This window comes from Crocuta crocuta, unplaced genomic scaffold (genome assembly GCF_008692635.1).
Source record: "Crocuta crocuta isolate KB4526 unplaced genomic scaffold, BGI_CrCroc_1.0 scaffold233, whole genome shotgun sequence".
In the NCBI taxonomy this organism is placed as follows: domain Eukaryota; kingdom Metazoa; phylum Chordata; class Mammalia; order Carnivora; family Hyaenidae; genus Crocuta; species Crocuta crocuta.
Window position 1 is genome coordinate 225,629 of NW_027529526.1, and position 18,409 is coordinate 244,037.

Consider the following 18,409-nt stretch of genomic DNA (forward strand, 5'->3'; position numbering starts at 1 on the left):
GTCTATTTTGCCTATAACTTTCAGTGGGAATGCAAGGCACCCTACACAGTGCTCTCTGATTCCTCCTGTCAGAGGACTAACCGTACGTTCTGGTGTCTGACTATCTTCATCACTGTGTGCCCCACAATTGTAGCCCAGCATATAGCTCCACACACAGTATTTGCGGTGTTTTGCAGTCTAACCCAAGCCCAGTTCTAAACCTAAAGCCTCCCCATTGTGTTTGGAATGTGGAGACTTGTCTGCAATACCTCCAAAGCAGCATGGCCAGATCTGCATTAGGGCAAGATTCCAATCTGAAAGGGGTTTCCTTCCTTCCCAAATGCAAGCCACGTAACAACTGACAACAGCTCCTTTTTAAATACACCTTATACTGGATTCTCCTTGAGGAAAGAATTAAACTTTCAAGTTTATGTAAAAGGTGCAATTACTGGAAATGTACTCTTAAGTGTCCCAGGAGAGAGTTCTCTTGGGGTGGCTTCACCAAACCATGTTAACACTCTTTTAGAACTTCCTCCCCCCACCTCCGATCCTCCATTCTGCTAATTATCTAAAAGTACAAAATAACTTAAATATTGGCTTAAATCATTCATAATCAAGAAGGTAAACCTGCTCAGAAATTATGGAATGCATTCCATTAGAACAGCCTGTTATTTTGGATTATAACAATCTCCTGATGTGAAAACCCAAGCACTAGTTTGAATGGTGAGAAGGTCCCAATACCTACCTTTCCCCCCTCTGAAGTATTTGGGGGAAAACCTAGTAAATATGAAAAGCAGCCATGAGGAGAGGAAAGGGAATGGCATTTGTTTAGGGCCCTGATAGGAGACGTAGGGGAGCCATTAAGTCAAGTGCTCCTGTAAGTCCTCTCAAGGACTCCGTGACAATAACAGATACCTTCACTTTACATGAAGGGACACGGAGGCCAACTAATTCCTAAATCTCACAGATCTGGTAATTGATAGAGCCAGGAGTTGAACCCAGGTCTACCTGGCATCAAAGTGGAAAGTTGTTTCCGCCACACTAACTCCAGAAACTAAAGGGAATCTTTTGAAATATCAAGTTTCTTTCCATAAGAAAGAAAGGCCCTCGTAGGAAGCCAAAAATGTCCTCTTCATCTTCTCATAGAAGTGCTCCACAGAGCCTGCTTCAGATTCTGTGTCTCCCTCTCTCTCTGACCCTCCCCTGCTCATGCTCTCTCTCTCTCTCTCTCAAAAATAAATATTAAAAAAAAAAGAAGTGCTCCACAGAAAGCATTTTCTTAGACCCCTTGCTTTCAGCTTCCTAATTATGCTCAGATGTAATTTTTGTCTGTAATTTAGGAATAAAATTGAAAAACAGAAGATTTACCACTTTACTTATAGATTTGAGTACACTGGCAGAACGTTCAATTAGATTTAATCTGCGTTAATCAAGGTTCCCATTTTAGCCAAGCTCTGTATTAACACACTTGAATCAGGAAAAATAAACTTTAAATCTGCAATGAGATTAAGAATTCAGAAAGACAATGGGGCGCCTGGGTGGCTCAGTCGGTTGAGCTGAGTCTGACTTCGGTTCAGGTCATGATCTTACGGTTCGTGGGTTCGAGCTCCGTGTTGGGCTCTGTGCTGACAGCTAGCTCAGAGCCTGGAGCCTGCTTCAGATTCTGTGTCTCCCTCTCTCTCTGACCCTCCCCTGCTCATGCTGTCTCTCTCTCAGAAATAAATAAAACATTAAAAAAAATTAAAAAAAAAAAAAAGAATTCAGAAAGACAAATCCGTCTTGGTTGCTCTTCCAATGTGCTCTATTGGTACTTTAAAAAAAAATCCATCAAATTCAAAATATAGATTAGAATAATACAGTGCTCATTACATGAAAGTATACTTCAATTGCTACCTGCAGGTACTTTTTCAGTCATCCCTATATTTAAGTTTTCCATTTCATTTCATCTACTCACTTAAGATCTTCACAAAAACCCAACTGGCTCAGTTACCTAGGGAGTTTCCACATATTGCTGTGCCAAGAAGTTCACTGTTTTAAGGCATTAAATTTCTCCCAAATGATCCACCTCTGGCTGCTGGATCCCCACCAGGTGAGAGAGAGGTCTGCCTTTGGCTAGAAAAGAAATCAGCCACTGAAAGAACTCTTCTGCCATTAATTCAATAATGGTCTTGCTTGAGAGTAGCCAGAGCCTAGGAGAAATTGGAAACCGTGATTTCCAGAACAGTAAATGCAGTTTCTCTGGCCCCCAGGCTTTGGCAAAGACAGTTGGGTGATTACTCCCCATGGAGCACATGATGACTGGGGAGAGTGTTCAGACCCAGCACATGGGAGGGGGGGGCAGGTCCTACTAGGTACCAAGAGCTGTGCTAGAGGTTTTACAAAACCTCTAATCCTCATGAAGAAAAAAAACCCCAAGGTATTATTCATTTCAGTCTCCAGATATCAACACCTTTGCCCTTTTCACGGTCTTGTATAATATGTAGTAAATCCAAGGCAGTATCTGTGCCTGGGGAATAGATTCCAGGTGAACCTTCGAAACTGGCCATGAAATCTGAGCAACCTGAACCAGGGATTGAGAAAATGAATTATTGACATATTCGATGTTTATTAAGTGCATACTATATACATAAAAGTACTACATGTTTTTAAAAAAATCCTGTGATGAAATCTCTCACCTATACTACTTTCCTAATTTGGGCACAGACTAAATTGGAAATACTCTAAACAATCAAGACCAAGACTGCCTAGTTATTCCGATACCCATGTTCTCTCATCTTTGGCACAATTCTAGACCAAATTTCCCAGTACTGGCCAATGAAATGTGGTACAGGTCATGCCTGACCATTCCAGGCCTGATCCTTAAGCCCACCATAGGAGAATATGACAAAATTCTAATCATAGAAGCTATCGGTCTACATCTCTCAGGTTATAGTTCAAGTGGCAAATAAGTATACCAGTGACAAATTACAGCAACACACCTGCAAGATGTTACATATGAAGTTATAGCTGTATGTATCAATACTCACATGAAGACTACACATCTATTTAAATGTGCTACTAAAAAAATATTTAACACATACAAGTCCCCACAAAAAAAATCAGCAATCTCAACTCTAAATGTTATAGCACTTTTTTTCCTTCAATAAAACCAGAAGTCACATATTAAAAACTTCAAAGTGATTAAACACAACCATTCCAACTTGGATCAAAGAGGAAGTCCAACTGAAATTAAGAACTATAGAAAAGCTGGGGTGCCTGGGTGGCTCAGTCGGTTAAGTGTCCAACTTTGGCTCAAGTCATGATCTCATGGTTTATGAGTTTGAGCCCTGTGTCAGGCTCTGTGCGGACAGCTCAGAGCCTGGAGCCTGCTTTGGATATTCTCTCTCTCTCTCTCTCTGCCCCTCCCCCACTGATTCGCGGTCTCTGTCTCAAAAATAAACACTTAAAATATATGCATTAAAAAGGAACTATAGTGGGGCGCCTGGATGGCTTAGTCGGTTAAGCATCCGACTTTCGCTTAGGTCATGATCTCAAGGTTCGTGGGTTCAAGCCCCGTGTCAGGCTCTGTGCTGACTGCCAGCTCAGAGCCTGGAGACTATTTCGGAGTCTGTGTCTCCCTCTCTCTCTGACCCTCCCCTGCTCACACACACTCTCTCTCTCTCTCCTAGAAATAAAAATATTAAAAAAAAAAAAAAAACTATAGAAAGGTACAGAAAAGGAGAACTATAGCAATGTCAATGAGCGGGGTTCAAAAGAATACTCACAAGAAAACATGAAGCCTTCAGTGATTTTACTAAAAACTGAAAATATCCAAGAAGGTACTAAAAATACAAAGTGATCAAGAAGCAGAAATCAATGGATTTAAAATGAAAAAACAGACCTAACCAATAAAGCTAAGAGTAGTTTCATTAGAAAGGCCAATAAACTACACAACCCCATGNTGTGCTGACTGCCAGCTCAGAGCCTGGAGACTATTTCGGAGTCTGTGTCTCCCTCTCTCTCTGACCCTCCCCTGCTCACACACACTCTCTCTCTCTCTCCTAGAAATAAAAATATTAAAAAAAAAAAAAAAACTATAGAAAGGTACAGAAAAGGAGAACTATAGCAATGTCAATGAGCGGGGTTCAAAAGAATACTCACAAGAAAACATGAAGCCTTCAGTGATTTTACTAAAAACTGAAAATATCCAAGAAGGTACTAAAAATACAAAGTGATCAAGAAGCAGAAATCAATGGATTTAAAATGAAAAAACAGACCTAACCAATAAAGCTAAGAGTAGTTTCATTAGAAAGGCCAATAAACTACACAACCCCATGATAACCCTGTCCAAAAAGGACATTTCCCATTACAAATTAAAGAGAACCACAAATATAAAAACTATGAATATAATGCTCAACTATCTGTCCTCCAAAAAACAGAGAGCTCAATGATTTTGACAAAATGTAAGCTAGCCAATAAGAGCTTTAAATTACCTAAAATACCATGAAAGGAATGGAAAATGAACATTTTAGTAGTGAAAGATTTCTCAGTCTCCCCAAAAACAAATCTCAGCCCATACCCTTTTTCAGGTCAATTCTACTGGAAATATTCATAGAATAGGTATTACCTATAGATTTGAAGTCCAGAAAGTAATTCAAAAAGCCTCACATTAACTCATTCAAACCTACTATCTCACTTGTTAATGAGCTACTAAGCGTGTAATGAGTTTACAGTCAAGTGTTCAAGACAAGGCCTCTTTCATCAGTGCTTAAATACTAGTTACTACTACTATTATTTTTTTTAATATTGTTGCAAAAATCCCAACTACAACATTAGTAAACGTGTTTAAGGATTTCCCCCAGGAAGAGTTCAACATTATGGACTCTAATGTGATTACGTTAATTTTATGTTTCATCTATTATCTTTCATCTATTATCTCAAAAGGTACACTGAAGAGGTATTTAATAAAATGTAACCACTATTCATTTTTTGGCCTTTCAGTATATCAGAAATAAAGTTAAATTTCCTTCACGCAGGACTACGTATATATACACACACATATATTTTTAGATGTAAGATAGATTGTTTAATATAACATCAGGTAGTTTCTGATCAGATTAGGTACATATTAAAGACAGGATTACCAGCAAGCTTCCTATCTTCTGCAAGGACCTTTAATCTGTTTATTATTCATCACAATTATGGAGATTCTAGAAAATGGGAGACAAATGGAATAGCTGCTAAAAATACTGGAATTGGAGAAACATTTTCAAAAGGCAAAATTATATCCTTCAATCAAGGAGAATCATGTTTAAAAAAAAAAAAAAAGATAAAACTCAAATGCCTGGCACAGAGTACACCATCAGCAAATGCTGACTTACAAGGAAAAAAGATCACTCCACATAAAGTCAGGTAAAGACCCAATACCAAAACCAGACAAAGGCATCAAGAGAAAACTACAAGCCTGTAGCTCTTATGAATATTGATAAAAGAATTCTCAATATATTATTAAGTCCAAGAATATAGAAAAAGGATTATACAACATGACTAAGTGGGATTTATCCCAGAAATGCAAGCTTAGTATAACATCCAAAATTCAATTAGTATAATACACCACATCAATAAGGAACAGAATTAAAGCATCATCATCTCCATAAATGCAGAAATAGCACTTGAAAAAAAATACCCTTTCAGGATAAAAAACAAAGAATGACAACAAAACACTCCACAAACTAGGAATGGAAGGGAATTTCAACCTGGCTAAGAACATCTACTATACAGCTAACATCATAAATGAAACATGGAAACCTTTCCATCTTCAGCTCAAGAACAAGACTATCTGTTCTTACCATTTCCATTCAACATGGTACTCAGAGTTCTAGCCAAGCCAATTAGGCAAGAAAATAAGAGGCAACCAAATAGATATAGTTTTACTTCTTTCTGTCTGATTTACAGATGACAAGATCTTATATGTAATAATTAAGAGAAATCCACTAAAACCTAATCAAATTCGTGAGGTTAGCAAGCCTGCAGGATACACGTACAACACGCAAATATCAAGTACATTTCTATGAAGTAGCAATGAGCCAACAAATGAGAATATAAAAGTAATTCCCTTTATCAGTTCTTAATTTTTTATGCCATTACAGTTCAAAAAATAAACTTAACAAACACCATGAAAAAATTCTACTCTTAAGTACAAAACACTCTAAAATTAAAGACCTAAATAGTCCAGGTCCACAGATAATATTACTAAAATGGCAATAATCCCTACCTCACTTTATAGATGGAACATAATCCTTTTGAAAATCCAGCAGTCATCTTTGCAGACCTTAAAAAGGCAGCATTGGGGCGCCTGGGTGGCTCAGTCAGTTAAGCGTCCAACTTCAGCTCAGGTCATGATCTCCCAGTTCGTGGGTTCGAGCCCTGCATCGGGCTCTGTGCTGACAGCTAGCTCAGAGCCTGGAGCCTGCTTCAGATTCTGTGTCTCCCTCTCTCTCTGCCCCTCCCCCACTTGCTTTTTGTCTCTGTCTCTCAAAATAAAATAAAGACATAAAAAAAATTTTTAAATAAAAAGGCAGCATTATCTACAACAGCCAAACTATGGTAAGAGCCCAAGGGTCCATAAACTGATGAATAAAGAAGATGTGTTATATATACACAATGAAACATGACTCAGCCACAAGAATCAAATTTTATCATTTGCAACAGTGTGGATGGAGCTAGAGAGTATTATGCTCATCAAAATAAGTCAGTCAGAGAAAGACAAACACCCTATTTCACTCGTATGTAGAATTTAAAAAAGAAATGAGCACAGGGGAGGAAGAAGACAGAGAGAGAGAGATAAAAGAAACAGACTCTTAACTACAAAGAACAAGCTGATGGGAGGGAGGGTATGGGTTAAAAGGTGCTGGAGATTAAGGAGGGCACATGTGATGAGCACCAGGTGTTGTAAGTAATGAATCACTACACTGTACACTTGAAACTATTATTACACTGTACGTTAACAGGAATTTAAATGAAACTTTAAAACAATTGATCCTAAAACTCATTTAGGAATTCAAGGACTGGAACATCCAAAACAACCTTGAAAAAGCAAGTTGGAGGGCTCACACTTCTTAACATCAAAACTTACTAGAAAGTTACAATCATCAAAATAGTACCAGCAGCTGGATATTGATCAATGGAATAGAATTCAGAGTCCAGAAATAAATCTCCCATTTATAGTCCATTGATCTTTGATGAGGGAGCCAAGATAATTCACTGGGGAAAAACATGCTCCATACATGGTCAACAACTGGTTCTCCACCTGTAAAAAGATGAAGTTGGATGGCTACTCCACACCCGACAGAAAAACCTAACTTAAAATCTACCCAACACTTTAAAGAGCTAACCTCATAAAAATTTTAAATAAATCCTAGAAGTTTTTTAATGTCTATTTTATTTTTGAGGGAGAGAGAGACAGAGTGCAAGCAGGGGAGGGGCAGAGAGAGAGAGACACAGGATCCAAAGCAGGCTCCGGGCTCTAAGCTGTCAGCACAGAGCCCAACGTGGGGCTCAAACTCACAAGCCATGAGATCATGACCTGAGCTGAAGTCAGATGCTTTATCAACCGAACCCCAGGTGCCCCAATCCTAGAAGTCTTAATGGCCTCATATGAAAAAATGGTTTCTCAGAACAAAAGCAATAGCAACAAAATGAAGGAAAAAAAAAAAAAACAGATATACTGGACATCCAATTTAAAAACTCTGGGCTTCTGGGATGTAAGACAATCAACACAGTTGAAGAAACCTAAGTCAGGTTTCTGAGAAAGGGACTTGGATCTCTAAGTATTACAAAATGATAACACAACCCAATTAACGTGGGCAAATGACCTGAATAGTTATTTCTCCCAATAAGATAAATAAGCAGCCAATAAAACATGGAGACACTAAACGTCATTTGCCATCAGGAAATCTAACTCAAAACCACAGAAGGGGGTCACGTCACACCTATTAGGATAGTTACATCAGGGGCGCCTGGGTGGCTCAGTCGGTTAAGCGTCCGACTTCGGCTCAGGTCATGATCTCACAGTTCATGGGTTCGAGCCCCGTGTCGGGCTCTGTGCTGACAGCTCAGAGCCTGGAGCCTATTTCAGATTCTGTATCTCCCTCTCTCTGACCCTCCCCTGCTCACACTGTGTGTCTCTCTCTCTCAGCAATAAATAAAAAAACATTTAAAAATTAAAAAAAAAGGATAGTTACATCAAAGAGAAAGACAGTTGACTATTAAGGATATAAAAAGAAAAAAAACTGGAACTCTCATACACTGCTGGTCGGAATGTGAAATGGTACAAGTACTTTGGAAAACAGTTTGGCAATTTAGCAGGTAAACACAGAGCTACCACTTTATCCAGATATTCTTCTGCCTCTAGTTATACACCCAAGAAACCACAAACCTGTGTCCACACAAAAACTTGTACATGAAAGAGCACAAGAGCATTATTCATAATCACCAAAAACTTGAAACAATTCCATGTGCAACTGATAAATAAAACGTGGTATACACAAACAATGCAATATTCTACAAGTTTTTAAAAAAAATGAACCACTGACAACACACTATCACCACGAAAGAACCCTGAGAACATTCTAAATGAAAGCCAGTCACAAACAACCACATATTGTAGGATTCCATTTATATGAAATGGCCAAAACAGGAAAATCCATAGAGCCAGGGAATAGAGGAGTGCTTGCCTAAGGCTGGGTTATTAGTGGGAGACTCATGAGTGACAGCTTAAGGACGGAGATTTCTCTTGGAGGTAATGGAAATTTGTAAAAGATTGCATTGCATGAACAACTCTGAGTATACTAACAACAACAAACAGTGAAATGTAAATTTTTTTTTAATTATCTAGAAATCTAAGTGTCCATCTCCCAATTGTTGCCAATACTGATTTGATTCATCTGGAGCCTGAGTGTTACCATGAAGGTCACGTGGTTAAGAACCATAAAAAGAACCCAGGGAGTCTCACTTTCCAGTCTGTCAGATCCCATATTCCAGTTTATTCACCCAATCTGCTAGGTCCCTAAACCCTCTGCTATGAATCAAAACCCTCAAATCCTTGGTCATCATTTGCACCTGGTCAGATATCCATGACAACTGTCTCCAAGACTATTTGCTCCTCTAGACACAGTTATCCTGATAAACAAGAAGAAACCTGAAAGATGATTCAAGGTTCTCTATCATCGATGGGTACATTGCTGGCTTATAATCAATTGCCTAATTCCTACATAAATAATATCCTATGTTCCTCTTCCATACCACAGGTCTCCTTAACTAGATGTGTTTCTCCTTAAGGGTGGAAACCAGGTTTTCGTTATTACCCATAGCCAGTATCTTACAGATTCAGTCAATTCTCTTTACGTTTGTTTATTTATTTATTAGGGGCGGAATGCAAGCAGGGGAGAGGCAAAGAGAGAGAGAGAGAATCCCAAGCTAGCTCCATGCTGTCTAGGCACAGCCTCATATAGGGCTCAATGTCACAGGGCTCAAGCTCATGCACCATTCAATCATTCAAATCCAGCCGAGCTCAGTGAGCAAAGGAGGAAAAAAATCATCCACGTGGGAGCAGGTAGGAGAGGCTGCACCACCACCTCACCATAAGCCCCACCCCTGGCATGGGGACCCACAAGCAGCGGGGAACTCAAAACCCAGAGCTTCTACCATGGGGGCTAAGGGTTTGAACTCCACATTGGGCAGCCCGAATTTTAAGACCTGTACTTGTGAGACAAGCCCTCAAAATTTCCAGGGGCTCATGTCCACGAGCCCCCTAAGGGTGTTAGAATCTGAGAAACCCCTCCTGAAGGGCTCTTGCACTCAGACTCATGAGGTCAGGGCCCAGCTCAGAGGGGGCTATCTGCCCAGACTTTGAGGGAAAGCAGTTCATTTGCTTCTACTGAAGCACTGCCCTGCGGAGGTGGTATCTAATGTAACACAGCCAGGAGCCTGTGGGAATACTCTCCAGGACCAACACTTCACACCATCTCTGCTCCTCCTCTGCAGTGCACCAGCCAGCAGGTGCCTCCTCACACCGCCCTCTCCCAGAAGGGAACTTTTTATTTTTTTAATTTATTTTTGAGACAGAGAGAGACGGAGCATGAGTGGGGTAGAGACAGAGAAAGAGGGAGACACAGAATCTGAAACAGGCTCCAGGCTCTGAGGGGTCAGCCCAGAACCCGAGGCGGGGCTCGAACTCACGAACCAGGAGATCATGACCTGAGCCGAAGTCAGACGCTTAACTGACTGAGCCACCCAGGCACCAAAGGGAGCTTTTACACTCATCTGGTGCCTCAGTTTTTTTGTGGCCGCTACTCAGGGAACACTACTTGGTCACCTGGCTCTAAAACCCACAGGAGAGTTTGCATTCCCAGGTTCCATGGGACTTTAACAATGGAAGAGAGGCCTTGGCAGACTACCACCCTCAGGGCACTGCCGGACGGAAAGAAGTGGTCAAGCCTTTCTGTAAAGAGGCCTATTTGTTTGCCCTGGTGCTTTGGCCTGGGGGCAGGCTTCTGGATTGGCATACCATAAAGGCCTCTGGAGGCAGCCCTCAGAGAGTGGAGGCTGTTGGATCACAGTCTTTGCCCTCTCCCTGGCTACCACTCATCGTTCTTTCTCAGGAAACTTCTATACTTGTCTTAGATTATCATTACTTGAAACTCACCAAAATAGAATCCTCTTTTCTCAAACCTAAACCCCTTACATGGCTTCCCATTATCTATGGAGGATTTAGCCCAAGTTTTTCAACATGGCCTCGAAGCTCTGAGATGATCTAGCTTCTACCTACCTCTAGAGTACCACTCCTCACTGTCCACCCCAAACTCCTTGGCTTCCCCCACCACACACAATGTGCCAACCACTGACCCCAACACCTCTTTTCCTTCCCCAAATCCTAGCAACCTATTTCTGGAATGCTGTTCTTCCCACTCCTTACTCCTGCTCATTGAGCCTGTCCAAAAATCCCCCTTTCTTTATACAACCACAATCCTTTCTGAAGGCTTCCTTAGCTTACCACAACCTTCCAGAACCCTTATTCCTTAAACACACATTTCTACGATACTTCAGGACATCTGTCCATCTTCCCTACTAGCCTAGGTGATCCTTAGAACAGAAATTCTGTACCATTCATCTGAGTATTCCTGTGTCCACCACAGTTCCTGCATAGAGTAAACACACAATGATGCTTATTAAAGATTGTTAAATGGGACTTTCTTGCTGATGTCAATAGCACATAGACTGTGGTTTCATGGGAGAAAAGTCTACCAGAAGACAGAAGATAGGCAAGCAAGACACAAGCAAGCGCTCCTTTGAGAGTCAACAAGAAAACCACTTTGCCAAAGTCCTTAATGCAAAGAAAAGCCACCAGTGTACTCAATAGCAACGAGGCCTCCGCCGGGGGCATGTTCCCTTAAGGATACATCCTCCAAATTCCACGGCATGTTGTACAGTCCATCAATCCTGAAGACATTTGCAAAAGTACAGCTTACCTGTGCTCCAGCTCTCGAACGGAGAGGATCACTCCTGAGGTCGATGGCTTTTGCTGTACAGTGGCCACAAAGGTGAATTCGCTCTTATTCCGGAACAGCTGGATTAATTTCTCACTCACATGAGGGGCTGCATGGATCTCTCGCTCTGTGTCTGGGAGTCAGGAAGGGAAAACAGAAACAGACAGGGACCAAGGGAACAAGGAGGAGAAGGAGGGCAGAGAGAAGGAAGAAGGGAAAAGAGGAGGTTAAAAGTGTCCACAGGATCCACGTCACATCTCTCAGCCCCCTCACCTTGCCACTCACCAATACTTTGTTTTCAGGTACCATCCGCCACTTCAGATAGCAGCATTCATTCAATGCAAAACCCAGAAATGCCACCTCTGTCACTGTACCCCCTTGTCACTTTGACAAGTTCACAATTGGCCAGCTAGTGATTTTCTGACAGAAATTTTGACAGGACACTGAGCAATGTGGCCTGCTACAAACAGATGAAGTTGCTGTAAAAAAGGCGAGAGACAGGGGCGCCTGGGTGGCTCAGCCGGTTAAACTTCTGACTTCAGCTCAGGTCACAATCTCGCAGTTCCTGGGTTCAAGCCCTGCATCTGGCTCTGTGCTGACAGCTTAGAGCCTACAACCTGCTTCAGAGTCTGTCTCCCTCTTTTTCTGCCCCTCCCCCACTTATACTCTGTCTCTCTCTCTCTCTCAAAATAAACACTTAAAAAAAAAAAAGTGAGAGACAATCAGATAAATAAATCCTAAATTCACAGAATCCTGTGTTTAGCAGGATCCAAATGCCACTCAGCAGCTTCCAATTTCACTTTTCTCAGTGGACTCCATTTCTTTCACGCCACAATCTGTAGAAGGAAAACTGTCCTTGCTTTGTACCCAGCAGAGATTTACTAGCGCTAATAATGCCAGACGACTAACTCCATTTTTGCTTAAAGAATACAGAGCATGTTCATGATCCATAAGCGTGCCTGGAATTTCTCTGTAAACATGGGGCGGATGACCCTGCTCATGAAATGTTAAAGTTGAGGCCAATTTAGCAGGCCTGGAGGTGTGGGAATCCAGCTAATACTGCTCTTGGCCACGACTCTCCTTCTATAAATTCTTCATGATAAAACATTCATTATTTCGTACTCAGTCTCTTCCTTATCATGATAAACTAGGCACTCTCATTATTTTATACTTTACTTCCTCAAACCAGAAACTGGCCACCAGCAGAATTAGAGCAAACTATTCAGAAATGACAAAGGGATACCAAAAACAGATTTGGTGGCCTTTTCTCATGCCCTGAATACATCGTCTATAGGAAAATACTCCGTTATTTCTCCAAGAGTCTGAAAAAACAAAGACCTTTAAAAGCTGTGTTGCCCAAGCAACATCACAGACTATAGAGACCTTGAAGAACCTCATCCTAAAGCGTGGCTTCTGGGGCACCTGGGTGGCTCAGTCAGTTGGGCATCTGGCTCTTGATTTCAGCTCAGGTCATGATCCCAAAATCATGGGATCAAGCCCCACACTGGGCAAGCTTGCTCAGCATGGATCTTGCTTATTTGCTTCTGTACCCAAAGTCCTTCAGTACTTTACTGTTAAGTGGCCAGCTTTCAGCTTTTGTCAAGGGCAGAGACAAGAGCCACTTAGGGAATCCTTCTATACCTTCTCCAAAATCCCAAAGACTTGGCAAGATAATATTCAAGATCTATTAAACATATGAACTAATCACTTTGTAAACTAGAGATCATTAGCGAACCTTTGTTAACATTTTTGTTACTGCCAGGTAAAAATCCTAATAAATTCCACCTAGAATTTAGTGCCAGAAAAAAAAAAATGCATTTGGCTCTTGAGATTAACTTACATTTTACTTTTCCCCTTTTTGCTATTTCCTTCTTTATTCATCTATTAGGAATTAGCTGATTGGCAGTGTTAGCCCCGAGAGCTCATTAGAGGATTCTAAAGCTTGAGCCCAATGCAAAGTGAGCAATGTTCAATCAGCCATGATATTCGTAACGCTTTCCCCCAGCAGGCATATCAGTGGGGGATGTCCTCACCTCTCACTCCATTCTCTCGGACACCATCCCAGCACCACTGGCCAATGACACTGAAGGCTGTATATCTGCCACCCCAACCTCTCCCTTACGCGACAGATACATCTTCAATATCCTTAATGTCTCCATAGGAAGGTCTAATATGCATTTCAGAATGTATATATCTATGACAGAGCTCTGGTTATTCCTCCCAACCCTCTATTTCCTCTTGGAGTTCCCAGTCTTAGCAAATGGGACCACTCAGTTCAAGCCAACCAATTTCATACTCTTCTTTCATATCCAAGCCCACTCCTGTGCCTCAGGGTCTTTGCACACTCTTCCTTGTTTCCCACAGAGCTCTTCCCCCCCGCCCCCTTCCCAGGCCTGGCTCCTTCAGCTCTTACTGAAATTGCAGCCTCCTGGTCACTCCCTCCAAAGCAGGTTCACCATTTATATCAAACACATCACTCTGGTTATTTTCTCCATACCACTTATTATAATCCGTGTTTCCCTTCTATTACTCATGATCTTTTTTTTTTTTCTTAACATATTTTCTTTCCCCTCTAGTCTAGAAGCTCCACAAAGACAGGCACACTCATTCATTCATTGCTGCGTCCACAGTTCTCAGTGCCTGGCATGAAACAGGCATCCAATACAGACTTAGTGAATTTATGTTCTATTTATTTTTACCATGTATATTATTATTTCAAGTAACCACAAATATTATAGTCAGAAACAAGTAAGACAACCTTTGGAAAAGGAAAAGATAAATGGATACTTGTCAAGGGTCAGTGGCTATCAAATGAAAGAAAATCATGTTCAGGGCCAGTTCGGCCCCTCCCATTTATAGGACACCCCACCTAACAGTCTAATCCAACTCAACCACACTGCTGCTCATCCAGCCCTCCTACAAAACTGAACATTTCCTCTGCCAGCTTCTCACTTCTTTTTGTAAATGACTGGCACAGTGAAATAAAGATACCCTATTAGCACTCACCAGGGTGAAATGTAAAAAAACACCTATTTTCAAACAATGAGACTTTATGTGCATTCTCATTTTCAGAAAAGCTCTCTCAAGTAAATGCTTACCATAATTCAACTGCTAAAAGAACCCCAGAAAGTAATCTCACTTATTACAACATATAAGCCAGAGCACTGGACCAGTTTAAAAGACTCAAGACTATCAAATTTTATCGATAACTAGCTATGTGACCTTGGATAAGACACTTAACCTCTAGGAGTCTCACACTCTCTATCTGAAAACCGAGATGACTGGAGATCAGAGAGTTCAAGTTCTTCCCAGGCCTCAACATTCCATTTCTATTCATCACTTTACCCTCCTCCTAGTCACCTAGCAGAAGAGGGTACTAAAGGTGTTTTCTACATATGAAATAACTAGATTCTACCATTTCTCTCCTCTGATCTTCCAAATCTATAGCGGATACTGTACTGCCATATGCAACCATTAATGTGCTTGCTGTATTTTTTAAGAATATTCAATTCTGCTAGAGAGAACAAGAAAAACAAGTGGAATGAATAAAGCTCATAGGGCGTGTTAAATATAGACAGCAAGTTAGAAACCTGTGAAACGTGTTAAACATAGATCAAATAAATGAAACATAAGCGTGTTGCACATATATAAAAAGGACTGAATAAGCATGTAACCTATAAATAGGATGGGGTGGGAGAACCAAGTCACAACGTACAAATCACACCATCTTCAGGATGACAGCTATGTCATCCCTAAATGGGATACACTTGACACTCATTCCATTCCCATTCTGGCACCACATGTACTCTTCCTGAAAAATGCTACTCAAACCCATCATTGCTCACCTGATTAACTGGTAACTAAAGTTGGGACGAGGAGTACTTGCCCTCTCCAAGACAGGATACACGTTGGCACCTGGCTCCTCCCACCTGCTGAAACTCCGCCCACCACTCTCTTTACATCCTCTGCTCTGGTCCATGTAACCTCAAAGAAGCTGATGGGGCAAAGACCGAATACATGAACAACGCATGACCCAGGAATCTGGTGGGGTGGCCCATCCTTTGCCCAGCCTGTACCCTATACGCCTACTCCATTTCTTTCCCCTGCTTCCCCCTGGACATTTTGACTTTACTTAATTCGTCACATGATTCAAGCATCTGAATTTGGTCGGTGAAGCAGTTTTGTGACCCCTGGGAACATCCCTGGGAGTCTACCATTGCATCAGGGTAATCTCCCATACAACCACCACTTACATTGAACATTTTACACTTAAAAAAAAAAGTCATTCCGAACATCCAGAAGTTTTACACGACCTAGTTAAGAAGTGCTCCATCAGCAACGAAGGTTAAGTGCTTTTTCTTTCCTAGGATGAAACAGCTCTACCTGGTCATTTTTAAAGGCTAAAAATGTGAATGTGATGATTAAGCATCAGATTAAAAAAAAATGTATCGGGTTGAAGGGAGGAGGTTACAGAAATTAAACGGTGGTATTCACACACTCTCATCTGCTGGGTACAGAAGCAACTTCATTTCCTTTTTGTCGGATGACAGAGTGAGGATTGTGATGGTCAAACATACCAGCGTCTTCTCTGTGCCAGGCATTGTGCTTTCTGGGCACCAGGGAAACCAGTATAAATACAGTTCCTGCCTTTGAGGATAGCTGTGGAAGCAAGGTTGTCACCTGCAGACGACAGGTAGAACGGGGCAATGCACAACAGAAGGAGAGAGCCAGCGGAGGCTGGGAAGGACATGGTGGAAGAGAGATCTCTGAGCCAGAGTCTAAACACATGAATAAGCATGTAGCTGGCAAGAGAGAGGGCACTCCTTGCAGGATGGCTGTGCAGATGTGGACACCCATGTGTTTTCCATTATCCTGGCATTTTTCTTTCTCTGCAAGCATCTCTCTCACTGAAAGTCCAGTAGCACAGCAGCTACTCAACCTAATATCAGAGGAAACTCTCCACCGATTGGCAAGTGGGGGAAACAAGAACAGCAGCAGCCAGAAACATGACCAAACACACACCCAGCAGCCCACCTCAGCCTTGACAGACAGAAGATTTAGGGAACAGCTTAGTAATGACAACACATTTACAGAGAGAACCTGGCATATGGCAGAATCCGGATAGAGATGCGGCACGCCCTTCCAGCCTGTGTCTCATGTAAGCTCGTAGTAAAATTGGCCCCAAAAAGTAAAGCAAAAAGTCAACTCGAAGCAGCAGGTGGCTTTTCATTTCTGAGCACAGAGGAAGTTGGCCAGTTCACAACTGCCAACTGTCCATGGGGCAATTCCTGCCGTGGGTAGGAGGACAGACGTTCCACCGTTAGGTCCTGGAGCCCGTCTTTAACAAAGCCTGAGGTGACTGACCCAAGAAGCTTTTAAAGAAGCCGAAATCACCAGCAGAAAGTAGTGGGGGGGCGCCTGGGTGGCTTAGTCGGTTAAGCGTCCGACTTTGGCTTAGGTCATGATCTCGCGGTTCGTGGGTTCAAGCCCCGCGTCGGGCTCTGTGCTGACTGCCAGCTCAGAGCCTGGAGCCTGTTTCAGTCTGTGACTCCCTCTCTCTCTGACCCTCCCCTGCTCACGCTGTCTCTCTCTCTCTCTCTCTCCTAGAAATAAATTTAAAAAAAAACATTTAAAAAAATTAAAAAAAAAAAAGTAGTGGGGACACTAGGAGACTCCCAGTCAACGTGTAAGGGATTTCTACCTCCACTAGCAAATTCACAATGACATCCCATTAAGCCAGAAGCCAGAATGGTAAGTAAACATGTGTACAGCTCATTGTGGTACCAAGTGCCAGGCTAACGGCTTTCCACGAATCACTTACAGTAACCTTACGAGTAGCCACTGTTATTTTTCCTTCTTTATAAATGAGGAAACTAAAGCTTACAGAATTTAATTTTCTAAAAGACACCAGGCAAGGAGGCCACGGGGAGATTCCAACCGGGCAGGCTGGTTTCGCAGGCTCCACTCCTCACTCTGCTACATCTACTATTCACCGAGGTGCATGGTATCTACGCTTGGTTTTCGCAGAAAAGGGGCAAAGCATCATCACATAACCTGGCTGAAACTTTGTGGTCACTTGGGAAATATTTAGAAGCAAACTATTCACACAATCCCTGAACTAAGTACCAATATCCCCCCACCCACTTTACAGCTGAAGAAATGGAGGCACACAGGTCTGAAAGCTTTACAAAGCAAGTGAATAGGGAGAAAAAATGGAGTCTTCGCCCGGCAGAGTCCTCTCTGATACATCGTGGCATTTGCCTGGTACCCTTCCCTACTTTTTCTTCTTCCTCTTTCCCTGTTCCCACCCCTCCTCACTCCTGCACTCCAGCCACACAGCCTCCTTTTTCTTCTTCCCAGGGCCGTGTTCCTCCACACTTAGCACATTCTCATTCTCCCTCTCCATTCTCTCTTCTCGTGTTTACCAGGTTAACTGCTACTCCTTCAGGCCAGCTTTCTCTGACCACCTCAAGCCAGCTCAGCTTCCTGTATGAGGTGTTCCTCATCAGAGCCATCGAGGTCTTGTGTGTGTAGTCATGTTATTGTGTATAATCATTTCATTAAGAGCCTTCATGCCTACCAGACCATAAATCCCATGAGGAATGGTTTATCAATAGATACCCCACACTCCACACAGTGGCCGCCACACAGTAGAGCCTCCAATGTTTGTTGCCTTAATAATCTATCTGGACTCTCCAGTCTGGAATACAGCCTAACAAAGGAGGCTTACCAAAGACACTCAACTGGAACCCCAACCTGTTGAGGAAGAGCACATTAAAATAACAAGCTGCCTAAAGAATAATAAAGCTAGCTGAGCAGCCCCAAGTCCATGGGGGGACTCAATCTAAGAAATCCTGTGACATGTTTTTTAATAATTATTTTGGGGCTCTATTAGAAAAGATTCT

At 42.0% G+C, this 18,409-nt stretch overlaps 1 protein-coding gene across 1 annotated transcript in view; it reads right to left on the minus strand.

Annotated features, from left to right (window-relative positions):
- LOC144229115 (protein kinase C-binding protein NELL1) overlaps window positions 1–18,409 on the minus strand; it is a gene marked incomplete at its 3' end in the record, with an annotated part of 230,315 nt that overhangs the window by 141,531 nt on the left and 70,375 nt on the right. Inside the window, exon 3 of the mRNA XM_077761072.1 lies at window positions 11,487–11,637. Within this exon, the coding sequence (XP_077617198.1) occupies window positions 11,487–11,637 (151 nt within the window). The remainder of the gene's footprint in view (window positions 1–11,486; window positions 11,638–18,409) is intronic.